This window comes from Meriones unguiculatus, chromosome 1, assembly GCF_030254825.1.
Source record: "Meriones unguiculatus strain TT.TT164.6M chromosome 1, Bangor_MerUng_6.1, whole genome shotgun sequence".
Taxonomy (NCBI): Eukaryota; Metazoa; Chordata; class Mammalia; order Rodentia; family Muridae; genus Meriones; species Meriones unguiculatus.
The window spans coordinates 188,685,677-188,713,043 of NC_083349.1; the positions used below are offsets into that span (position 1 = coordinate 188,685,677).

At 38.7% G+C, this 27,367-nt stretch overlaps 1 protein-coding gene across 1 annotated transcript in view; it reads right to left on the reverse strand.

Moving 5' to 3' along the window:
- Ddx10 (DEAD-box helicase 10) overlaps positions 1 to 27,367 on the reverse strand; it is a 163,348-nt gene that overhangs the window by 129,808 nt on the left and 6,173 nt on the right. Inside the window, exons 3-9 of the mRNA XM_060373868.1 lie at positions 26,397 to 26,527; positions 24,700 to 24,858; positions 23,571 to 23,691; positions 22,352 to 22,541; positions 16,252 to 16,378; positions 12,651 to 12,813; positions 10,736 to 10,820 (exon numbers count right to left, since the gene is read on the reverse strand). Coding sequence (XP_060229851.1) covers positions 10,736 to 10,820; positions 12,651 to 12,813; positions 16,252 to 16,378; positions 22,352 to 22,541; positions 23,571 to 23,691; positions 24,700 to 24,858; positions 26,397 to 26,527 — 976 coding nt within the window. The remainder of the gene's footprint in view (positions 1 to 10,735; positions 10,821 to 12,650; positions 12,814 to 16,251; positions 16,379 to 22,351; positions 22,542 to 23,570; positions 23,692 to 24,699; positions 24,859 to 26,396; positions 26,528 to 27,367) is intronic.

A 27,367-nucleotide genomic window follows, 5' to 3' on the forward strand; every position in this document is an offset into this window, starting at 1 on the left:
TTATAACTAACCAAATAACTATTTACTGAGAAACTATGACTCAGGAATAAACTAAGAAGAACACAAAGTAGCAGGTCCCTGTCTTCAAGCAATATTACACTCATCCTAAGCAGAAACAATAAACACAGAAACAAGACATTCAGGAAAACAATAAAAGAATACAAAAGGACAGCCACAGGCAACAAGCAGCACCAACTAAGAAATGAAGAAAAACTACTCAGAACAGCCAGAAGAAAGAATATGACACAGCAGATGGAATTTCAGGTTTAAGGTAGGTGCAAAGGGGAAAGCTTGTAAAGCAAAGGACACTGTCATCACAACAAAACGACTACAGACTAGGAAAGGATCTTCACCAACCCTATATCTGACAGAGGGCTAATATCCAGAATATATAAAGAACTCAGAAGTTAAAAAGCAACAAATCAAGTAATCCAATTAAAAAATGGGGTACAGAGCTAAACAGAATTCTCTGCAGAGGAATAAAAAATGGTAGACAAACAAAGAAAAGCTCAACATCCTTAGTGATCAGGGAAATGCAAATCAAAACGGCCCTGAGACTTCACCTTACACTCATGAGAATGGCCAAGATCAAATACTTAAGTGACAACACATGCTGGAGAGGTTGTGGAGAAGGGAGAACCCTAATCCACTGCCAGTAGGAATGTAATCTGGTACAACCACTTTGGAAGTCAATCTGGCACTTTCTCAGACAATCAGGAATAGTCCTTCCTCAAGATCCAGCTATACCATTCCTGGGCATATATCCAAAACATGCTCAAGTACACAACAAGGACATCTGCTCAACCATCTTCATAGCAGCTTTATTCATAATAGCCAGAACATGGAAACAACCCAGATGTCCCTCAACTGAGGAAGGGACACAGAAATTGTGGTACATTTACACAATGGAATACTACTCAGCAATGAAAAACAAGGAAATCATGAAATTTGCAGGCAAATGGTGGGAACTAGAAAACATCATTCTGAGTGGGATATCCCAGAAGCAGAAAGGCACATACGGTATATACTCATTTATAAGTGGATATTAGACATATAAGATAAACATACTAAAATCTGTACACCTAAAGAAGCTAAGCAAGAGGGAGAACCCTAGGTAAGATGCTCAGTCCTCATTCAGAAAGGCAAACAGGATGGACATAGGAAGAGGGAGAAAACAGGGAACAGGACAGCAGCCTACCACAGAGGGCCTCTGAGAATCTCTACCCAGCAGGGTATCGAAGCAGAGGCTGAGACTCCTAGCCATATTTTGGGCAGAGTACAGGGAATCTTATGAAAGAAGTGGGAGACAGAAAGGAGCTCCACAAGGAGAGCAACAGAAATCTGGGCCCAGGGGTCTTTTCTGAGACTGATATTCCAACCAAGGACCATGCATGGAGATAGCCTAGAACCCCACACAGATGTAGCCCATGGCAGCTCAGTCTCCAAGTGGGGTACCTAGTAATAGGGACAGGTACTGTCTCTGACAGGAACTGATTGGCCTGCTCTTTGATCACCTCCCCCTAAGGGGGGAGCAGCCTTACCAGGCCACAGATGAAGACAATGCAGCCAGTCCTGATAAGACCTGATAGCCTAGGGTAAGACGGAAGAGGAGGAGGACCTCCCCTATCAGTGGACTTGGGAAGGGAAGTGGGAGGAGATGAAGGAGGGAGGGTGGGATTGGGAGGGATGAGGGAGGGAGCTACAGCTGGGATACAAAGTAAATAAACTATAATTAATATAAAAAATTAAAATTTAAATTTGAAAAAAGAGGGACGGCTAAGGTGTTCTAAAAGAATGCCTTCTCTCAGTAAAAGAAACCAGACAAAACTAGGCTGTTTTTGCAAAGAGAGACCTAAAAAATGGAAGGTCCACAGATGGGATACAAAATGATCAGCAGGAAGACGACTAAAAAGGTATGTTAGAGCAAGATTTTCACTACCTTGAATGCTTCTGCAAAGTCTCTATAACACTGTCTGAAAATAGCATTTTATCACTGAATGTTGAAAGAAAAAACCGGCTTCAGTAACTAAGAGATGGTACTGTACTTTTTTACAAAAACTAAAGGAAAGCTTTCTCGCTTACATATTAATTTTTTTCCACTTTTTATTTTAATTTTTATTATTATACTTTATTCACTCCGTATCCCCCCATGGCCCCCTCCTTCCTCCCCTCCCACACCCTCTCTCCCTCTTCTCTATGCATGTCCCTCCCTAAGCCCACTGATAGGGGAGGTCTTCCTCTCCTTCCTTCTGATCCTAGTCTATCAGATCATATCAGGAGTGGCTGCACTGTCTTCCTCTGTGGCCTGGTAAGGCTGCTACCCCTCAGGGGGAGGTGTTCAAAGAGCAGGCCAATCATTTCATGTCAGAGACAGTCCCTCTTCCCATTACTATGGAACCCACTAGGACACTGAACTGCCATGGGCTACATCTGTGCGGGGTTCTAGTTTATCTCCATGAATGGTCCTTGGTTGGAGTATCAGTCTCAGAAAAGACCCCTGTGCCCAGATTAAAATGTAACTCCACTCTAATAAGGGAAAAAAAAAAATACTTGTATGCACAGACTGAAAAAGATTAAATAAAACATACCAAAATGTTAAGCTATTTTATTATAGCTAATTTATTAATTTTTAACATCTTATTAATACTCCAGAAGGTGAAATGGTAAGAAAATAGACATTATGCTGGCTCTTAACAAAGCTGAGTGCCTATATGAGTAGGTATTAATCCCAGCACTCGGGAGGTGAAGGCAGGCAGATCTCTGAGTTTGAGGCCAGCCTCCAGAGAGGGTATCCAGAGAGTTCCAAGACAGTCAAGGATATACAGAAAAACCTGTCTGGGTGTCGGAGTTTGGGGGGAGTGAGTGATAATAATAATAATATAGGATTGAGTGTGTCAATAATATAGAGGAAACTATAAGAGCATAACAGAAAATTCTATCTAATAGTCTAGATACTAAGAAAATTGTTCAGAAATAATGACACCATAAACGAAACTTGAAGAAGCAGCAGCCAATGTAACACTAGGGGTAGAGACATGGAAGGGACAGTCAAGTTTCACAAGGTATAAAGGCAGTATTTCAGAGACCAGTGAACACTTGAATATTTTGTCTTTATTCTTATTTAATTTTCTTGCAAACAAAGAGAAAATATGAATATATAGATTCTCCTTTATCTCATTATCTGTTAGCACTGAAAAACTAGTTATAAATACCTTCCTCATTGGTTAAAGGCAGAATTGCAAGACTCAAAAATATTCATTTTCACTTACTACAAAAAATATGAATTTAAAACATTCCCTTTAGCCATTAGAGTAAACCATGTACAATGGCAGACGTTACTATATAAAACACAAAGGTGACATCCTAACTAAGTAAGGTAACTGGCAGACATCACAACTGCGGTATCTGTAATACCTCTCAGAGGACAAGCTGGGGAGGTGCCACCATGAGTGAACTCAGAAGCACCACAGGCTCTGCTGAGCAAGAACCTGAGGAAGGACCTGAGTTCAGATCCCCAACATCCATGTAAAAGGCTAGGCATAATCATACATGCCTATAACCCAAGTGCTGGGAAGAACAGGAAATGGGAGAATCTCTTGGGCTTACTGGCCAACAATGTAGGGAGAAAACCATTATAAAACAACCTAGTAATGAGAAAAGCAAAGAAGAAAAAGAAAGCCAACTAAATGTTCTAATGTTTCTAAATGTGCTAAATGATAGAAAAAAAAGAAGGGTGCAAATTGAGGGGGATAACAAAAATAGCCACACAGATAACTGTGGGGAACGCATTACATCAGAAACTAATATAAAAGACCCTAAGGCAACAGCAATCTAGCATATACAAGCAGCAACAAGACCTAGCCTGGAACAACAAGAAGAAAAAAAAAAAAAAAAAAAATGGGGCAAGTGCATAGGCCTGTCACCGACTGACCTGAGAAGCTCCCAAGAAGTGCCAGACCCTTACTTGCCTCTGTACCTCTACCAGCTCTATTACAGCGCAGCTCCTCAATGTTTCAAGTCACAAGACAGAGAGCCGCATGAGGAAGCAATTTCCTCCTTGGGAGAAAGAGACGAGCAGAACTTTAACCTTCCCAGCTAAGAGAATTTTTAAGAATAAGAAATTTCACTTGCAAATACTGTTCCTCCTATCACATACCTAATAAATTCACAATAGGCTTAATTATTGTGGAAATTGTCTTTTTTCTATTATTTCAATTTGCAAAAAGTTAAGGACTCTTAAAAAATTCTTAATGATTCCTTAAAATACAAGCATCTTCTACAAACCAGGAACCCTTCCCAATTTAGGAATTTTGACAAATTCCCAGCTTCAAACTTGTTGTTAAAATGTATATTGAAGGCATATGAAATGCAAAAGCTTGCCTCTGCTGTCCCCTAGTGGAATCACAGTTTGCTACATAAATTAGCTCAAAATTCTGAGGACTACAAGCAAGGCAAAGACAACTGAATTGGAATATAGCTGAAATTATTTCTCTCTTAGTACTCTAAGTAAAGTTACATAAAACTATCTTCTACCCTCGCCTCCCTGCTGCACACACATGAAGGGCTCATCTGCTGTGTGCCTACTTTCTAATTACAAATATTGTTTTCAACTGCTAATTTTTATTTAAAATAAAAGAATTCATGCTTTTTGAGTACCAAACACTGCAAGCCTTAACGACAATTGTTTTTAAGTAGCAGAACGTACCACAAGATAGATCACTATAAACTATCTTCACTCACTTGTCTCAAAAAGGATATCATTTGTTAAGTGGATTAAGGAAAATTTTTCTTTGCTATGGATCCAATGAATTCATTAAGGAACAAAGAATTCATTAAACAAGTAAATACTTGAAGGCAATAAATACCTGAATCATCCTTTATTTTTCCTTGGTAAAGCACAGGAAAAAAATAATAATGAAACCAGATTCTCCAGTTTTAGTAATTTTTCTAACAAATTCACTTTCCTATATTTATACATTAATGCTCAATTCCAAAAGCAAACACTTTCTGGCAACCTGGTTTTAATTACAGCCTAACATGGGATTTTAATTAGTTTAAATTTTTAATTTAGCCTTTATTCAACTCAATTATTCAGTCTCATAGCCCACAGTTTTCTTATTATCTCCAAGCCCACTAATGGCCATTTTAAACCACCAGGAAAAAAAAAAGTAAGCATTATATATACTAACCTTGAAATAGTCAATTCGGAATTGTTCCTTATGTACGAAAGGTCAGACTTCTACTTTAAAAGTTAATGACTATGTTAAAAAATAAACATTCTTTAAAACAGTATTCTCTCTAAAGAAAAAACCAAGTATGCCCTTCAGACTCAGCATTGCAGTGTATGCTAAGGCTCCATCAAGATCCACTTTAATGCTCACCAGAACATGCTCAACTACATTGTATTTCCATCAACTTATTGAAAAGTAAAAACCAGGAACACTTTTCTTTCTTGAATCATTTCATGACATACTGAAACACTCATTAATCTCACACAGAGAAATTTCAAAATACTTCTAAACATATTCTAGGAAAGAATCAGTCTCCACTTTCCACATCAGACCACCGGCAGAGGTAAAGGCTTGAAAACCACTTTCCAGTCTAATATGTTTGCAAGATAGCATTTATAACCATTCTTATCCAAAGACCTACAGGACCACAAAAAGGCAGGTGTGCATGGGTGCATGCACCAATTTTTACCAACCACATGTTTACTAAAGGGAATTAACTCATTAGGGAAGATTTGTATCACCCACTTCTCAAAAGATCTCACTGTAAAAAATAATCCGAAGGTCCACCTTCTTAAGAACTGAAAACGGGCTGTTGAAGATGGCTAAGAGACTAAGAGCACTGGCTTCTCGCCCAGAGGTCCTGAGTTCAATTCTCAGCAAACACATGGTGGCTTACAACCATCTATAATGAGGTCTGGTGCCCTCTTCTGGCATGCAGGTGTACATGCAGACACAACATTGTATTCATAATAAATAAAACTTTAAAAAGAGAAACTGAAAACAGAGCTGGTGAAATAGTTCTGCCACCAAAGCCTGGCAACCTGAGCTCAATCTCTGGAACCCAAGTGAAAGTGGAAAAACAAAACTGACTTACAAAGTTGTGTCTGACCTCCACAGGCGTGTCCCGCACGCTCCAACATATTCATGCACTGACACACACACAGTAACAGCAACTATAAACAGAACAGCTTGACACTATGTGTCCTTCCCTTTAGATCTCAAGAGAAAGCCATTTTAATGGCTGGTCTCTCTCACTGCAGGGATACCTTCCAGCCTCACCTCTTGCGGCTTGTTTAAAATATATCATTATTCCAATTCAGAGACTTACTTTTGTACTTCTAGCAAATCAATCTACTGTAAAATATGTTTCTCATTATACTGTCTTCATTTTGTTCTTAAAGGAAACATTTGAGTATATTTTTATTAGTCATATTTGATGGTGGCCCATGGTATAAATTCAAATCAATCAGAAAACACTTAGACACTGTTAACATTCTATGAAAATCAGGAAACAGGAAAACTAGGAAACATGAAAAACTTTTCACTTCAACTGAAAAAATGTCCTTATATACAAAATTATTTATTATTTTCTTAAGAGTTACCTAAAATCTAAATGTGAAAAAAATAAAGAAAAGAAAGGAAGGGAAAGTTTGTAAAGAAAGAGAAAGACAGAAAAAAATGAGAGAAAGCAAAGGGAGCGGAAAGAGGAAGGGGAAAGAGCGGGCACAGATGAAGTGGAAAGACGAAGCCCGCTAGAGCAGCAGTCTTTGTGCAGCAAGAACTTAGCCCGGAGGCCTGAAGCCCCTCTCAGCCCTGGGAAAGCATCAGAAGATGCTAGTCCTGTTAGATCAACACCAAACTCTACCGTTTTGATGACAAGGAAAACAGTTAAGAAAATAGAAACCAAACAGCTATTCACATGACTTTATTATGATTAATATTGATGTTATTTACAATTCCTAACCATCATAAATACCATATCACAACAATTTTACTTCAATGTTATTCATCTGTTTTCCTTTTTTTTTTTTGTTCTCTCTATGTCTTACAAACAGGTGAGTGTGTGCACATAAAAGCCGATAACTGCTGTTAGATGCTTCACCACCAGCTCTCCATCTTATTTTTTGACAGTCTCTAACTGAACCTGGAACTCATCTACTCAGCTACACTAGCTGGCTATTAAGTTCTGGGGATCTACCTGTCTCGACCCAAAAGCACTAGGAAAACATATGCATGTCACTTTCAAAGTATCTGCACATGGGTAGCAGGGTTTCAAACTCAGGTGCTCATACATGCATGGCAGGCACTAAAGACCTAACAAATACTAGGACAAGAATTCTTCGACTCAACTACATTCTCGATCCTCCTTTAACTTCTTTTTAAAGCAAGGTCTAAATTACCTAGGCTTGCCTTGAACTTACTCTGAAGTCCAGGTAAGCCTTAAGCTTTAAGGTCCTTCTGTCTCAGCCTTCCACTCCTCAGCTAAGAGCTACCACATCCAGATTCCATCTCTCCACTTCCTTAAGAGCAACATCTAGACAAAGAATTATTAAGGTAAAAGTAGTATTGTAAGGCTTTTGAGAAAAACTGTGATCAGAAAGCTGTTAGCCATTTATAATTCTATAAATTTCACTGCAATCTCAATAGGACTAATAAATTACATAATCCTTTTCATTCATTTAGATCCATTTGTTATTTAGCTCAAAATAACTGACTTTGTTTTATAGTCTAGACATTTTTCCCACAGCTATTAAGCCAGTATAAGAAGCTTCAACTATAGTAAAAATGGCCATCTTACCAAAAGCAATCTACAGATTCAATGCAATTCCCAAACTACCAACACAATTCTTTACAGACCTTGAAAGAAAATTTTTCAACAAGAAACCCAGAATTGCTAAAACAATCCTCTACAATAAAAGATCTCCTGGAGGTATCTCCATCCCTGATCTCAAGCTGTACTATAGAGCAACAGTAATAAAAATTGCATGGTACTGGCATAGAAACAAAATGGTGGATCAATGGCATCGAATAGAAGACCCCAAAATAAACCCACACACTTATGGACACCTGAGTTTTGATAAAGATTCCAAAACCATACAAATGGTGCTGGTCTAACTGGATGTCTACATGTAGAAAAATGCAAACAGATCCATACTTATCACCCTGCACAAAACTAAAGTCCAAGTGGATAAAAGATCTCAATAGAAAACCAAACACACTAAACCTGTTAGAAGAAAAAGTGGAGAAGAGCCTTGAACTCATTGGCACAGGAGACAACTTCCTGAACAGAACACCAAGAGCACAGGCTCTAAGATCAACAATCAAGAAATGAGACCTCATGAAACTGAAAAGCTTCTGTAAAGCAAAGGACACTGTCATCAGAACAAAACGACAGCCTACAGACTGGGAAAGGGTCTTCACCAACTCTACATCTGACAGAGGGCTGATATCCAGAATATATAAAAACCTCAAGAAGTTAAAAACCAACAAATAAAGTAATCCAATTAAAAAATGGGTACAAAGCTAAATAGAGAATTCTCTGTATGGGAATATAAAACAGTAGAGAAACACTTAAAGAAAAGTTCAACATCCTTAGCCATCAGGGAGATGCAAATCAAAACGACCCAGAGATTTCACCTTACACCCATCAGAATGGCTAAGACCAAACCTCAAATGACAACACATGCTGGAGAGGATGTGGAGAAGGAAGAACCCTACCATTGCTGGTGGGAATATAAGCTTGTACAACCACTTTGGAAATCAATCTGGCGCATTCTCACACAATTAGGAACAGTGCTTGAGGAATAGTCCTTCCTCAAGATCCAGCTATACCATTTCTGGGCATATATCCAAAACATGCTCAAGTATACAACAAGGACATTTGCTCAACCATGTTCATAGCAGCTTTATTTGTAATAGTCAGAACATGGAAACAACCCAGATGTCCCTCAGTTGAGGAAGGGATACAGAAAGTGTGTTATATTTACACAATGGAATACTACTCAGCAATGCAAAACAAGGAAATCATGAAATTTGCAGGCAAATGGTGGGAACTAGAAAAGATCATCATTCTGAGTGAGGTATCCCAGAAGCAGAAAGGCACACATGGCATATACTCACTTATAAGTGGATATTAGACATATAATATAGGATAATAATACTAAAATCTATACACCTAACGAGGCTAATCAAGAAGGGGGACCCAGGGTAAGATGCTCAATCTTCATTCAGAAAGGCAAACGGGCTGGACACTGGAAGAGGGAGAAAACAGGGAACAAGGCAGGAACCTACCACAGAAGGACTCTGAAAGACTCTACCCAGCAGGGTATCAAAACATGATGCGGAGACTCATAGTCAAACTTTGGGCAGAGTGCTGGGAATCTTATGAAAGAACGGGGAGATAGAAAGACCTGGAGGGGACAGGAGCTCCACAAGGAGAGCAACAGAACCAAAAAAATCTGGACCCAGGGGTCTTTTCTTAACTGATACTGCAACCAAGGACCATGAATGGAGATAACCTAGAACCCCTGAACAGATGTAGCCCATAGCAGCTCAGTGTCAAAGAGGGTTCCCAGTAATAGGAACAGGGACTGTCTCTGACATGAACTCATGGGCTGGCTTTTTGATCACCTCTAACTGAGGGGGGAACAGTCTTAGCAGACCACAGAGAAAGACAAAGAAGCCAGTCCTGATGAGACCTGATAGAGACCTGCCCTATCATTGGACTGTGGGAGGAAGATAGGAGAAGAGAAGAAGGAGATAGAGTGGGATTAGGTGGGGATGGGGGAGCTACAGCTGGGATATCAAGTGAATAAACTGTAATTAATAAAAATAAAATTAAAAATTAAAAAAAAAAGATGCTTCAACTTGAAATGCAAAAAGGGGTGGGCGACAAACATATAAAAATTGTCACTGGGAGGAACCTTCACAAATGCCTTTAATTCTTACTCAAAAAAAGAAATCTATGACTCCTACTAATTCTGTCCCTTATTACACCCTATACCACAGATATTAGGAGTACAAGAACTAGAACAGATAAATCAGACTGCCTGGGCTCAAATCTTGGCTCTTTGTATCTTCGAACATATTACATAACTGCTTAAACACTCGATTTCTTTGTATGAAAATACAGAGGTCATGAAGATCCCGTGAAATGACGTTCAGTAAGCAGTTCTTAGAAAAGTTTAGAAATGTAAAATAAAAACAAAATACTAAAGCTTTATAGATTGTTCTTAATTACAACAGCATTCGGGCCATAATTTTTTTATTTGTTTGTTTCTTGTCATGCATGTATAAGAAAGAGAGCCTATGCATGCCACATGGAGAGGTTAAAAGCCAACTTTTCAGAAGTGGTTTTTGCCTTCTGCCTGCTAAGGAAGAGTGTCTCTTGCTTCTCCTAATGCACAGTGTTACTGTAGGCTAGCTGGTTTGCAAGAAGCTGAGCAAATCCCCTATTCCTGTCTCCCATCTTACCACAGCACTACTGAGATGAGCATCACTCTATTAGGCTTTTTAAGTGGATTCTGGGAATCAAGGTCAGGTTGATAGGCTTGTATGGCAAGCACTTTAATCCACTGAGCCATCTCCCTATCCTGATCAAGCTGTTATTACCTCACAACAAATTGTATATTAACTCAATACCTAATTGTTCCATTCTGTGGTTACCTGCAGCTAGAGCAAATGCATGCTTTGTTAAAAGCAAAGAAGTAAGGCAGCACACCTACCTGGCGGTTCTACCAGCTCTGTGAATATACGTGTTGGTATCCTCTGGACAATCAAACTGAAGAACCCAATTCACAGCTGGAAAATCTACACAGAAGAAATATCAGTGGGAGGAGCAATTTCAGTGTCTAGCCTGCTGACTATTATTATTTTACAGTATTATGTGCCAACCAAGGCTTTCTATCACATCTAAACAAAATTTTATTAAAAATAAAATTAGTTGAGATTGGGGATTTAGCTCAGTGGTAGAGCGCTTGCCTAGCAAGCGCAAGGTCCTGGGTTCCGTCCTCAGCTCTGGAAAGAAAAAAAAAAAAAAAAAAAAGAAGAAGAAGAAAAAAAAAGAAACCCTGCCTTGAAAAACAAAACAAACAAATTTAAAAAATAAAATTAGTTGCATTAAAAAAGAAATTACATTTCTCTACTTTGACAAAGTGAACCAAAATTAGATTGCTTCTTATCTGAAACAGAAGAGACACTTGCTTTGTGACTGACAATGAAGTACCCAGATGTTCAATTACCTAAAACCATCACTTTTCATAGGGTACCAATAAACCGTAAGCTGGTTTCTGGGTATGAGGAGACGGTTCAGTTTGGCAAAGTGCCTGTCACCCAAGCACAAGAACCTTAGTTTGGATCCCTAGCACTCATATTAAAACCTAAAAACCAGGCAAACAAACAAACGAAAAACCTGTTTTAAGTCAAGCATGGCAGCACTAGCTGCAACACTGGGGAGACAAGGGTAAGAGGATGTTTGGGCTTGCTGGCCTGCCGTTCCAGCAGATTCTGTGAACTCCAAATTCAGTGAGCTACTGTGTATCAAGAAATAAGATGGGAAGCACAGAAGATATCAGACATCACCTCCAGCCTCCATATACTTTGCACACACACGAATGTATACAGAAACATTAAAAATGATAAAAATAAGATTTTACAACTTTTAAACCTTTTTTGAATTTATATAAAAGTTTGTTTTTCTGGTTAGTCCTGCCTCCAACTAAACTGATAAGCAATTATATACCCTATATTTCTGACTACTGTAGGCAATACCCATTTTCAAAGAAACCTGTTCTCAATTTCTCACAACTACCTCTACTCACTTATGGGGTTTGCTCCAAGGATTTCAGACGACAATTAAGTAAAATAATTTTTAAATTAAAAGAAAAAAAAATCACCCCAAGAGGTCCATGACAAAAAAAAAAAAAAAAAGAAATCATTAAAAAAAAAACAGTTATTGTGCACAGCGTCAGTGGGAGGCAGAGGCAAGTAGATGTCTGTACTTTGAGGCCAGTGTAGTCTACAAAGCAAGTCATAGACTAGCTAGTAACTACAGTGAGATCATCTCAAAAGAAAGGAGGGTAATATTTTTACCTACTGTTTACGTATGCTTAAAATAAACTATAATTAATTACACACGATAAAGTGATTGAAAAATTCAGGTTACTAGTTCTCTAAACACCTCCACCTCACGCAGGCCCACAAAGCTTCAAGGTATATGTATGTCATGTCACCACAGTGCCTTTTTGAAAATAAAATTAAAATGTTAAATAAAGTCACTTTAAAAATCAGAATGATTGGTCAAAAAATGGGTTTCACTGATTTTTCTTGTTAAATACATTATAATTTCAGTTTTCAAAACTGTAAAAAATTTTCTTATCTGTAAACTTTTAATCCTTTTATCTTCCTTTGATGATTGTGGAGGCTCCTAGGATTATAATTTAATTATCATAAAATAATAACCATGCTCACAGGCGATGCAAATACTACACAGTATTTCACCATGATCTGTCACGTTTATCAACTTACTAATTTTCTAATTTTTCTCTCACAAGGTTTGAGATTCCGAGATTTTCGGAAAAACAGCATTGAGTGAATATATTCCTGTGACTACAGTCATGACACTCCAGGAAGTTCACTTACCCAACCCCCTGGCTGCAATATCAGTAGCAAAAAGTACTGCAGCCCTCTTTCGGACAAATTCGTTGTAGACTTCCATTCTTCTCATCTGCTGCTGCCGGCCATGGAGAGCAAGGATAGAGATTCCTGGGCGCAGCCGGCAGAACACCCGGAACAGATACTGAACCTGGGCACAAGCACAAGGTAAGTTAGTCCTCAGGGTAAGGTACACATTTTACCAGCTGTGTGGTCCTTTTTAAAGAAATGTATCTAGATTAGGGTCTTGCAACATTCTTGCTCATATATTTTCTAAAAGAATTTTGACTTTTTAAAAAATGTTTAATTCTCAAATAATAATAAATAATAATAATAATCTTTGAAACCTCAAAAAAATTAAAAAAATAATATAAATAAAATTTGAAAAAATATTCTTACATTTAAGTCTCCTAAATGTTTTCCAATTTTGAATAGCTGTAAGAATATAACCTCTATAAAACTGTATTTAGAATAAACAGTTTTGTAATATAAATATCCAGAAGCTTCTAAATAGGAAAGCTGTGAGAGATGTGTAAAGAACACTTGACAGAAGAAAGATCTGTTTCCTTCCTCCTGCAATTTTCATTTTAGCTCTTGACCTCACAGAGACCTCACAGGTTTTAAACTTGAAAGTTTTTCATTAATCACATTTTAATTCATAAACTTCTGCAGCAAAATGCTCTTAAGTTGTACATTTAATTTCCTATAACAACAGTTGTGTTAACTTTCTACTCCGGCTGAGAATTTATCACGTTAACACTTAGCTGATCCCCCTTCCCAAAAAAATAGGATTTAATAAATAATTTAAGATATAAGTAAAATTTTATTATAAAATATTTCCATATATAGGCTAAAGGAGTTAACTGTTTTAGTTTTATTTCTCTTTATTATGTACTTACTCCTAACTGAATACTGTTTGACGGAGGCAGAATTCAACATTTCTAACATATATTTTTTAAAAAAAGTTTTTACATAATTTTTTTTAAAAATAGACCTCTATATTAGAAGACAGGTCTACCCCTAAACACATAAACTGCATTACTTCTGAAAGGAATTATGTGTCACCTTCCTTTTTGGACCAACTTCTGCAGTCTTATTATTACTTCTATGTTCTTTAACACTCTAGAGCCAGGGAAGCTCTGATTCCAGCACATTATCCCAGTAAAATCAGGAATAATGGATTCATGCCTTTTTATTGTAAAGATACACAAAGAGGCCACCATGAAAAGAGAGATGGTAAAATGAATCTGCAGGCCAGATGCACCGAGGCAAATTCATTTTAGGAAAAGCACATACAGAAATTAAGTTAAATGCAAGAAAACTTCCTGCAATCTGACTCTCTTGAATCAAGACTGGACTTCACTTCCTGCTTTTTAACAATTCAGCTGAGGTAGAGCCTAAGCCTGGAATTAGGGGTTTAGACAAATCAATGACACCTTCTAGTAGCCACTTTCCAAAAACCATACTAGCTACAAAGTAGAAGTCTAAGAATGGGGAGACCAAGCAGGGGGCTAACAGAAAGTTGAGCACAGTCCAAACTGTACTGGAGCACAGGAGATGACAAGATGCTACAAAGCTAACAAATTACCAATAGCATCAATTACGGATAAAAAGACAGAAATTAAGGATTACAAAAATGGAGAAAGCAGATCTGGGGACAGAAACTGTTAAAGTATTCTTATTTGAGAGGTCTCTGCATACAACTGGATATTCTCCATCGTCAAAAGAAAAAAGCTCAGAAAAGAAGTCAGGACTTACGTTGTATTTTTGGCAGTGACAGCATTCAACTGCATTCAAAACCATGAGGTTACCCACAAACATACTAAGAAAAGGGAGCAGAGGAGAGAGATAAGAAGTGCTCAAAATTCCAGCAGCCAAACAGGAAAAAAAAACAACAAAAGTAGTTAGAACAGTCAGCAAGAGAGAATAAAGACAGGATAATGGGTATAAAGTAAAAATTTTAAGTGTGAGGGAGTGCTTCTGACAGGGCAAGTGAGATAAGAACAGGTAACTGAGCACTAACTGGAGAGCTGCATCCTTTAAGAGCTGGCTGAATTGAGGGTTAAGAAGAGAACAATGTAAAGAAAGCGATTCAACTAGTAAAAGTAAGTCTTTAGAAGGCACTGTTGTGAAGAATAGAGAAAAGCAGGAACACTGGGTTTGTTTATCATTCTTAGTGTGGGCAATTATCAACAAAAGGAAAAGAGGGAAAAAATGGGAAAGACAAAGGGGCATTTGCTATAGCAAAGGCACTGTGCAGATGAAGACAGAGCCTAGAACACACAGGACTGGTCACTATGATAGTAGGTGTTGATTATCAACTTTATCAGCGGGAGAAGATGAATAAGGTACACCCATTGGATATATCTATGAAGGTTTTCCAGAGAGGATTAGCTAAGAGGTAGGAGGCTGAATGTGGGGGCATCTACAGCAAGCCTTGTCTCTCTGTTCCCTGGCTACCATGACACAAGCTGCTCTGCTCAGTCATACACATAGCTCCATGACAGGCTGAGAACTCTGAAAGATAAGCTAAAGTAATTCTCCCCTTAAAATAAATCTGCCAGGCATTCTGTCCTTGGTGAAGCCTGATTAACACACTGAAAGGCAAACAGATGACTAATGGCAACTAATGACTGTGGCAAGAAGAAAAGCTCTGTTAGAATAAAAACATTTCTGTACATTACTCCTTATTCTCTTTTAACAAACCCAACTCTTCCGTAAGAGGTATAAAACTCTGAAATAGGTCTTAAGAATACCTGAAATCATTCTTAACACAGAAAATTATAGGCTTCTGTACAACAGAAACAAACCATCTCTTACCTTCCCACAAGTTAGAGACATGCCCCTGCATTCTTAACACGCTAAGCTACTGCAAAGGCAGTTAAGTCTAGGGTTAATTGTGTGTCTATCATCAGGAATCTTAAATATACAGAGAAAGCAGGGTATAAACCAAGCATGATCTCTTCTCCTTAAGGAAGAAACAAATATCCTATATTTCTCTGAATCCTTATTCCTAGGACAGGGCTAGTATTCACCAATTATTTATTGGTTAACTAAATAAGGATATAGACAAAATTTCACAGAAATTTTTTTTAGGAACAAGTGATCCTAAAAGGACTTTCATGTATAACAATTTAAATTTGCCTTAAAAGCACCAACTATTTACCCAAAATCAAGATAAAGGTATGCAGGGCAAACATATCAAAAAGAGATGAACATGAACAAAAATTTGAGGCATAGAAAAAAAAAGGAATATTTAGTTCCATACTTCTGGAGGGAAGAAGAACTGCATCATTACAAAAGCCCCAACTTAGCCAGCTAGTCCATTCTACCAAAACTTTTGATGGTGAATACTATGTTCTCAGAATCACTAGCATCTACAACTGTACTGAAGAAAAAAACAAAGTTCCTGCCTTCATTGGGCCTTGAGTCTCAGTCATGATTTCTTCTCCAACAGAAACAATCTTTATAACTCTGTCTCCTAGCACCACACAGCACACTAAGGAATGACTTGTCTAACTGACATCTGACAGCTCGGGGACAGTGGTCCAAGCAAACACATTCAAAAGGAACAATTCTGAGTCAATACCTCTTTGCAACTGGAGAAAAACACAATACTCTTCTTCTTCAGGTGGCTTCTCAAAAAGGAAAACAGCACACTTATTTTTTGGTGCAGCTCACAAACTATATAGTTCTGTTCCAGTGTAGCAGGGGTGCTTGTAGAATCAAGAAAAACAAATTATTTTAACAACGTCATATTGCTGCTTTGAAATCAACACTAAAAAAATGAAATTTATCAGTGGTTTACTCTACTGATTTCTGTCACACAGTTTTTTTTCTATTGTCCTCATTGAAAAAGGCTCATCATGGCTAACGATAGTCTAAATCCTTTATAGATTGTATGAAAACATACACACATACTGGTACAAGATCAAGAGTCAAACAAAGAAAGGTGATGACCGTGTTAAAAAAAGGAAAAGAAAAGCCAAAGAATAAAATAAAATATTTGCAACTAAACATTCACTAGAGAACTGACGCTCAGGATGCGAGGCTAAGCACTGCACTCAGGGTCAGCTGCTTTCGACCCAGAGAAGAGCATGTCTGATTGCATGTGGGTTGATGCCCCAGGTCCCGCCTCTGAGAAAAAGGTATCGGATGGGTCTGATGCTCTTTGGGTGGATGACACCTAAATGAACATCGGTACAAAGTCCCAATTTATTTCTAATATCAGAGATCAGACCTCTACTCTTGCCTGATGCGTCTAAAACAAAAAGGGGGAACTGTAGAGAGCTGCGTAATGCCGCGCCTTAAAGAAGGAGCTGGTTTCCGCCTTCTACCTTCCCGATGGTGAGTGCTCTCTGTCACGAACAACTCCACATTTGGCTAAGGCGGAGGATCTGGCTTGCTTCCATGTATGTGGACCTATCTGCATTGCCCACGTGGCACGCTGAGGTTGGCTACCCAGAGGCTATTTAAGCAGTGGGCTGGCTTTCCCCAGGGTCAGATGATTGTTCAAGGTTCCTGAATAAACTGCATTGAAAAAAAAAAAAAAAAACACAAAGAACACTTACGAAAATATAAATCCCCCAATTTAGGGGGAAAAAAATAAAGCTCTCAACAGTTACCTGTCCAAAAGCAATGTTCAGATCCAAAATGAACATAAAAGATGTTCCTCATCAGCTAAGCATACTAGATGCCCTCACATACTGCTTATGAGAAATTTAAGACAAGATACCACTGTACATTCCACTACACACTTAAGAGCCTCCAATATCAGATTTTGAGAAAAAGCATCACTTTTGAAGATAGTTTCCTTCCCAAAACATTCTTGTCATCTAGTCTAGCAATCATACTCCTTGGCATTTACATAAAAGAACTGAAAAATCAGTACACACATACACACACACTCTGCACCCAGATGTTTAGCAAGTTTATTCCCAACCACTACTGGGAATTGGAAGTAGCCAAGATGTTCTGTAAGTGAATGGACAAAATGTGCTATACACAGATAATAAAGCAATTCCAGCACTAACAAGTTCTCAGGACTAGGGATATAGCTCACTGGAAGAACACCTGCAGAGCACACACAAGGCGCTGGGTTCAATCCTCAGTACTAAAAATTTTAAAACATTCAAACATCACTGAAAAAGCCCAAATTGCCTATTGAATAATACACGTTTTCCTAAAGCTATCTTGTCAAAGTCAAAATAATCATGCTTACTTAGGACCAAAATAATTATTTCACAAAAGACTCCTTTGTCAAAAAGGTCAAAGAGAAACTTAACTGAGTTTAATGGAGTGGGAGATGGCTCAATGATTAAAAGCACTCACTGTCCAAGCATGAGAACATGAGTTCAAATCCCCAGAACCCAAATAACCAGAAGAGCGTATTATGTTAATAGAAGGAAAAGAAAAGCCAAAGGATGGAAGAAAATATTTGCATATAACCCTAGTGTCCCTAAAAGATGGAAACCAGAGGCAAAGCATTCTCAGAAGCTTGCAAGTCAGCCTGGTACACACACCAAAAAACAATAAAAGGCCTGTGTTTCACACAAAGTAAAACCAAGACTGTCCTCTGACTTCCACATGCAAACCATGATATCCATGTATCTACACGCGTGTATACACAAACAGAAATATGTGCACATGCATATATGTAGATGAAGAGGGGGAACTATGTAGAGTCAAAGTGATCTTAGAACTCTGTTGGGAGCACAAGGTCTTTGTGCCCACAGATCACTAGGGAAACCAGGAATGTTAATCACACAGAGTTGTCTCCTCAAAAGAGGAAATGGGTTTGTGTTTCCCACCCAGAAGGCTGAGAGTGGACGCTGGATGACCTGGTGATCCCTGCTAACTGTAGAGCCAGACCTCACCCTCAGAGCGTTTATCCCAGACTCTTCCTCCCTACACCTTTATTTTTTGGCTTTGTTTCTCAGTCAATAGAATCCATCCTTAGGGGAGATGTCACACATACTTTATAGCCTGCTGACTGCCACACTATCTCCATCAGAGACTGCACCAAACCCTCGGCCCTTAGGCAACAGAACCCAGCTTCATGGTCACATGTGCTCTGCGTTGAGTTTCACTGTAATCATGCTTCCTTATGCACCAGGGACTGTAGTACACCAAGACGCTGTATTCCAAAACTGTACTGTGCTTGGATATGCTTACAAAAAACCACCTGGTGTCAGACCCTCTAGAAGTTTGAACCAACATCAACCAAGTTAGGCTAAACCGACTTTTCCTTCTTGCCTCTTGCAGTTCATTTCCCTGCCAACTGTGACAATGAGTCCAAGGACTACAGGCAGACATGTCACAAGAACTCAGAAAACAGCCTGAACATCACATTCCAAGACAAGCATGGGACAACTCCAGAGAAAATATTAAATAAAATAATTTCTGCTGAATGAAAGATATAAAAATGGTTTAAATCTATATGTTGTAGGTGATGATTAATATTTACTATTGATATATCTTCTGGTAAAGCTGCTGTTAATCCTAAACAGCTATATAACCTAATCACCACACAGAGACTATGATTTATTTAATTAACCTAGAGCACAATGCTGGGCATTAGTTGCTCTATCCTAAAACTCCAAGCCCTCATAGTTTCCTAACATTTAGATTTCACACATTATACTTGCTTTTAGTGATATATTAGGTCCAGTCCATCTCTCCACGTCCTTCCAAGATCTCTCTCCTGCCTCTGTTCTCCCAGCCTCTGCCTCCCACTCTCCTCTGTTCTCTGGCTCCTCCCTCTCTTCCTGCTTCCTTTCCCTTGCTCAACATTGTGGCTAGTTGCTTTATTTTGCCATGTTTACACAAAGTTGAGACAGGTGATGCTTAAAATAAGTATCACAATGCAAAGTCAGGATTGAAACCAGAGAGTTGGGGAGAGAAATCAGCATTTAAATGAACAAGAGTAAAGTGTATACATTCCAAAAGAACATTATACCAATATCTATATGCTAAAAATCATTAGTTTGTCAGTTATCATTAACCTGAGTCTTAGTATAAAAGAAAAAAAACAAAAACTAGTCACCTTCAGAAAGTGTTAAATAAGTGACCAACTCAACCTAAGAGAATAAAGCACATACTCATTAGTCTTACTTTCCTCTAAGAACTGTTCCTCAGCCTAACATGGTTTACAGGACCGTGGATGGATATAAAATATTCCAGCCAAGAAATGACAGAGATAGAATAACATAATACTGCAAATCCTAATGAAATAATGGAGCTATAGGAGAAAACAAGTAACAGGACAGTAGCCTACCACAGAAGGCACCTGAAAGACTCTACCTAGCAGTGTATCAAAACAGATGCTGAGACCCATAACTAAACCCTCGGCAGAGTGTAGGGAGGAAGGAGGAATTAGTATATCCTAGAGGGGACAGGGAGCCCCACAAGGTACAAATATATCTGAGCACAGGGGGCTTCTATGAGACTGTTTATCTAACCAAGGACCATGCATGGATATAACCTAAAACCCTTGCTCAGACATAGCCCATGGTAGCTCAGTATCCAAGTAGGTTCCCTAGTAAGGGGGACAGGAATTGTTTCTGATATGAACTTATGAGCTTCCCCTCCCCACTGAGGGAGGAGCAGCCTTGCTGGGCCAGAGATAAGGACATTGCAACCATTCTGAAGATACCTGATAAGCTAGGGCCAGACGGTAGGAGAGGAGGACAGCCCCTCTCAGTGGACTTGGAAGGGGGCAAGAAGGAGATGAGGGAGGGAGGAGAGGATTGGGAGGGAAAGAGGGAGTGGGCTACAGCTGGGATACAAGTGAATGTATAAAATTACTTAAAAATAAAAAATTATTAAAAAAATAATAATGGAGCTAATCATTAGCTGCCAAAATTATAAAATTTTAAAGTTGGTTCCTACCATAAAGGAACCACCTGTATGAGTTTAGCCTTTTGATCCAGAACACTAGCTAGATTTAATACAAAACAAAAACTTTTTTAAAAAGACTGAAGGTACCCAGAAAGCAACCAAGGCAGCCAAGACTTAATCTACTAAGGAAAAAAAAAAAAAAAAAAAACAAATATAAGGCAGGCCCCATATTAATCTCATTTTCCACCCAAAGCATTTGCTTCTAAGACAAGATACATACAAAGCCCCAAGATCATCATTTTAGCCCTGAGACCTCCAAGAAAGAAAACCACACCTAAACTTTTCAACTTACCCTAACAGGGTATGCCAGCTCCCAAATTATACAGAGGAAAAGTGTGTGACACTGACAAGCAAAATGCAATTTCTGTAGGAAGCTACAGAAGGAGCAGTGATAATGGTAGTGTCACATTACAGCTTCAAAGCATGTCACCAAGGCCTGGCAGTGCAGTGCAGTAGAATGCCACCTGGCTAGCACATACAGGTGGGGAGGGCTAATAGAATAAAAGGACAGCAAAAGAATAATTACCAAACATTAACCAAAAGAAAGTTTGGATGACCCATAGAGCTAGTGCTAACGTAGACACTAAGGTCAAAACAGTATAAATAAAACACTTTTTTCCCCCTGAGACAGGGTTCCTTGTGTACTCTCGGCTGTCCTGGACTCTATAACCAGCAGATAAAACACGTTTTAAGGATTACTGTCTAACATTAATTAGAGATACAATACTATGTGGTGTGTATTACAATAAGAATGCACACAAGAAGCTCAGCAGCATTAACTAAAATTTGAAATTTTTTTCCTACTTCACCACATAATTTAACCTATAGTCACTGAAAAACATGACAAATCTGCTATAGCCAAAGACAGCTGTTTCCCTGAAAATCATTATAAACCAGGTGTGGTGGCTCACGCCTTTTATCCCAGCATTCAGGGAGGCAGAGGCAGGCAGGGCACAGGCCACTTGAGATTGAGGCCATCCTGTTCTACAGATAGAGTTCTAGGACAGCCAGGGAAACACAAAAAAACCTTGTCTCTTGGAAACAAAAAACAAAAAACAGAAAAACTTTTAAGATGAAGTAAGAATGGATTGAACACCAACTGATATCTTTACAGTATCCAACTTATGGTCAATGTTAAATACATCTCTAGAGAGTCAATTGTGTCTATAGTGTATAATGACTCACAATTGAAAACACAATTCCACCAACTATTTGTATCCCACAAACATACACTCTTTACTGTCACATAAACATATATAATACAGTCTACATTTGTTAAATCTAGATAAGCTAACAGTAACTGGAACAATTTAAACAGAAAAACATTTTGGTAAATATTAGCACATTTGGTATAGTCCCTATGCATTACTACTACCTATCACTGTGACTCTGCACTCAGTTTAAGAGAGTGGACACACTACATCTATCTACTACTTCACAGGCACAATGTCACAGAAACACTCAAGATGCTGAGAAATCCTGTCAAGAGCAGTGTATGACTCAGTATCGCTATTATCAGCCTCTCTCCCTCATTCACTGTGGGAGTCATAGGTAAATGGTAAAAGACCTTGTTAATATCTTATCAAAAATGTTTGTTCTCCATACCACATTTTCAGAAACGTTAAGTTAAAAGATTCACAGTTAAACATGTATGCAGAATTTGAATAATTTTAATAGATAAGTAGTATGTTCTGTTTATCTAATAACAAAAAGCATATTCCACACAAAATAAAAACTTAGAATACCAATCTTTGAACTAAAAAGATGGTTTAGAGAGAAAAAGTTCCTACCTGTATTTTGCTTTTTCATGAACCCAAACGTACTCAGGGTCTTTCAAACTCAAGCGTGCAAGGTCCTTCACAGATTTGGTCTGTGTGGCTGAGAAAAGTAAAGTCTGGCGTTTCTTGGGAAGATTTTCAATAATAGCATTCATGGTATCAGCAAAGCCCATATCCAAGATCCTATCTGCTTCATCAAGAACTGAAAAAACAAAAATGCAGGTTGCTCTATACTATTTAAAGAATACATTAAGCTAAATACAATTTAGTACACTGCTTGGAATCCTAAAGCATAAAAAGATGCTGAGGAAGGATACAGTTTAATTTTAGCAAAATTGCCTAGCATGTGCAAGGCACTGGGTTCAAATCTCAGAATCATAATCCAAAAGAAAAAAAGGAATGAATAGTGGAAAATTGATCAAATCTAAACAAGGAAATACAACCTAGTGTTAAATTTACACAGTACGTTGTTAATCTTACTAATGACAAATCAATCATAGTAAAGCAAGTTTAAAAGTACGGGCAGCTGGTTAAGAGGCAATACAGAAACCCTACCACTGCAACTTTTCTGTAAGTACAGAAACATTCAAAAACAAAAAGCTATTAAAATATCCAAGAGGTAGCCTCTCCATGTGAAAAAGAGGTTCATTATAACAGATGACGATGTGACTGGGTGGATGGCTCAGTGGATTAAGCACAAGGACTAGATCCTAGATCTCGTCCAGCACTCAGGAGAGAAGGGATCCCCTGGCAACCTGGGCAGCGGTATTTGCCAATCCGGTATACTCCACGTTCATCAAAAGACCCTGCCCCAATAAATGAAGTGGAAAGCAATAGACTCCTGACATCAATCTCTGGACTCCATTCACACCCACACAGGTATGATTACAGATACACCACACACATACACACATGCACACGTACCAAAGAAAACAGAAAAAAACTGCCAGTACCTACTACTCAAGTGCCTAGTTAAATACATTAAGAGTCCATACAATTTCCCTTTCAATTGAAATATTAATCTTGTACTCTTGATTTTAGAGCCCAAAGGCCAAAATAAAAGTATAAAGTATTTCTCAGATTGTTCTCCTCATGTTATCTAACATGGCATTTCCACTATTCAATCTCAGAAGGGCTTTCTCAGTAATGAGCTTGGTTTTGGGAGAACTTGTAAATGTGTTTGTTTATTGGTTGGTTGGTATTTTGTTTTACCAAAGATCGTAAGACTCACCTAACATCTGAAGATTGGTGGCATGAAAACATATTGTTTCATCCATGTGTTGAAGAAGTCGACCTGGTGTGCAAACTAGTATATTTATGTTGTTGATCCTCTCAGCTTCATGTTTCAGATCCTGCAAGTAGTCATTTCTTTGATTACACGCACATAGTCAGAGCAGCCTGTATACAACTATTAAAAGCCATTTGCACAAGGAATTTCATCAGAGTAGTTTAGATACTTAGAAATAAATATCACTTCTCCCTTCTGTAGCACACCCACATTTCCGAGCTAAATCAAAGTCCTCAGTAAAGACTTAAGCTTAGAACTCTTCTAGATCCCTTCATCATACCCAGGATTCTGAGGCTAAGAAAAACTAACAAATTACTACATCAAGACTTGATTTCCTAGTAAGTCAGTAAAAATGTCTTAAAAGCTGGAATTACTCCCACACTTTAGGTCAGCACTAGGGGCACTGAACAGGCTTTCCCATACAACTTCCCACCTTTTATTAGGAGGGGGGCTTAAGTAAGCACATTACAGTTCACAATGCCTAAGTTTTCACCTTAAGACAAGAACCACCAGATGCCATTACATGCTAAAGACAAGTAACAGGTACATGAGTAGGGTTTGTGCTACCTCTTCCTTGTGTTCATTTGAACAGAAATTCAAGAACTATTTATCCTCACAGCCCCAAGGTGAACATACAGATACAACCATCTCAAATGTACTAAAAAGTCAACAAAAGCTGACCACATTTTACCATGATCTAAATAAACATTCTTCAAAATAATTACCTTCCTTTCATGTTGTATTGACAAAGCAATGTTTTGTTTTGTTTTGTTTTGTTTTTTAAGTCAGCCTCCTAGACATCCTAATAAAAGGTACTAGGTCCACATACTGTTATATTCTCCTTCCCAAAACATGGAAGGAGGCAAATAGGTTTGCCCTAGTTAGCCTATGCATCTATCTGAAAGCCTCGTCAACTCAGATGCTGACAAGAACAGACTTTCTGGACCTATCTGCATGACACTGATCACACTAAGGCCCCATCCAAAAGGCCAATCCATTTACATGGGTCCTCCATCTCCTTTCCCCATGTCATCTGCAGTGATGTTGAAGGAAAGAACAGATAAGGACAAACCTTTCCACCAATGATGAGACCAGCTGAAAAATCATGATTCTTTCCCACTTTGCGTAGAACCTCAAACGTCTGATAGGCCAGTTCTCGAGTAGGTGAAATTATCAGAACTCCCAGGCCATCTGTTGAAGTCCACTGTAGGCGGTATAAGGCTTCCAACACCTTGAGGACAAGAAAAAATTGTATTCCATAATCACTTAGAAAAGTCTGCATTTTGACTCATCTCAACTTTTTCCTCCAAACCAAATTCTCCATAAGCAATAGGCATTCCTCTCACAAGTTTAATCCAACTTGAAAGATAGGTTTTCTTCTAACTAACAGAAGCATCCAATCCCAATTCAGGGAAAAGAGAAGCCCTAAGGCAACTTATTTGATGTCAGAGTCAAGCAATCAGAAGACTAGCTATTGCAGAGGGCATGTGTAGTCCACCAATCACTGAAACAGGGAAGAAAATTATTTTCTAAACAGAAAATACATTATAATCTGTATAGCTGCTACGGTTTTACAGTGATTGAATTCCCTATATATAGAAAGACAGTGCCATAATAATAATAAGAAATAAGAAGAACAACTAGAATCTAAGAGAAAACCAGCTTTGAGGCACCTGAAACAAATTGTGACTTTCTTTCTCCCAGGGCCAGTTGTTTTTGTAGGAATCAAATCAGGAAGCCAACTGAACAACTGAGATGTAAGTTAATTCATAAGCAGTTCTACTACTTTACCACTATAAAGGCCAGATAGCTACCAGTGTTCCAGAAAATTCTCAACAAACGCCCAACTCCCCCTCAGTCACCTAGAGCAGAATACCACCTTCCATGTGTAACAGCGTCATCTTCATCAGAACTGCTGTAACTACTGCCAAGAGACCCCTGAGACTGAGCCTGTTGATATCCCTTATTGCAGAGTGGAATGTTCACTGGACCTTCAGCTGAGATTCTGGTCACTCCCTCCTGAACCTTCTAGTCATCTATAGATCCTCTTCCCTGACTGTATGTGGCCTCGGTGTATAGAGAGGTGCTAGAGAATCCAGACATCGTGGGTCACCTAAAGGAGTGCTGTCAGTGCAACTATGGGCATGTCACAATCATGCTGGGATGACTTTCCAAGATGTTATACTTTGGAGTTGGCCATCCTGTTGAAGTAACACCTCACTCCTGCTCTATAAGCAAGCCCAATAAGCTTACTGGCTTCCAAAGCTGGACTTCAGTGGAGTCATACCTTGTTTTCTTGGTGGTGCCTATAAAGTGGGAGTGGATATTTGTTTACATCTCCCTGGGAAAGAATTCTCACAACATGAATTTATTTCAGCCTTACCCTAGCCAGGTGGCAAATATAAAAACCACTGACAGGCTTGCAAAGGTCAAAGCAGAAACGGCTTTGCCCATCAGGTCTCCTGGGAATTGTATCAAATGAAATAAGCCAAGGACAAAGACTGAACAGGACCATTGTAAACTACCACAATGGAATCCACCTCCTTCACAATGCAGAACCGTCATTCAAAGTAATAAGTGACTGAGGCCTTCCACGGACAAGACACTGAGACAGGCGCTAAGGTTGAGAGCAGGAAAAGAATAAGGTAGATGTGGCTCCCGTCTGCCAGGAACTCCAACAACTGTCCACACAACTATTTGTTTCCTTGTAGGTAGAGAACCTTACAAAATTACATAATAGAGGCTCTGATCCAAAATAGATGTACTTACTGGAACAAGAAAAGCCAAAGTCTTGCCGGATCCAGTTTTGGCAGCTCCAAGCACATCCTTACCTTGCAGAGCCAACCCTATGGTCTGCTTCTGTATTTCTGTTACCAAGCGGTACTGGGCTTCTTGCAAACCTGGCAGTGTGGAGAGGAGAAGGATACTTAAGAAAATTCCTAAACAATGATCCTACAGGCAGGATTGTGTCCTTATCACAAACAGATGATTGGAAGTGTTTCTGTTCTACCCTAAACAGGCAAAGAACAGTTCACTTAATTTTGAAAGTCTGGAAGCTCATAGGCCAGACCTCCAAACCCACAGTCACTGAGGCCTGTCTCCTGAAAACTAAAAACTTTATAACTCCAGGTTTTCAACACTGCAGGCAATAGGGCAATAGGTCAGAGAGCTGATTCATCATGTGATGTGCTTGCCTGATGACTTGAGTTTGATCCCAAGGAACCAATGAAAGAAGAGGACTGACTTCACAAAATTGTTCTCAGGCCTCCACATGATCACTGTGGCATGCAACCCAGTCCAACACACACACTCCAGTAATAATCATAAACTAGTTGTTTTCTTTTAATCTAGAAACTAATTGTTCTAGTGTTCAAGATAGAGGCTTATTCGAGGATTTAGACAATATAGAGAATGGTGACAACATGGATGAATCTAGAATGAATTATGTTAATTGAAACCAGCCAGGTCCAGAAAGAAAGACACCAGATGATCTCAAGTGTATAGATCCTAAAAACAAAACAAAAAAAGTTTGTTACCAAAAACTGGAGCGAGGAAATAGAAAACTATTACTCAAAGAACACAAAGGTAAACAGGCTGGAATAAGTTCAAGAGCTTTATTGTGGGCTGGGGACATATATTATAGGTTGGAGATAGCTCAGTCAGTAGGGCATCTACTAAGATGGACAAATCCCAGGGTTTAACCCCTGGTACATGCCTACAATACCAGGAGTTAGGATGTA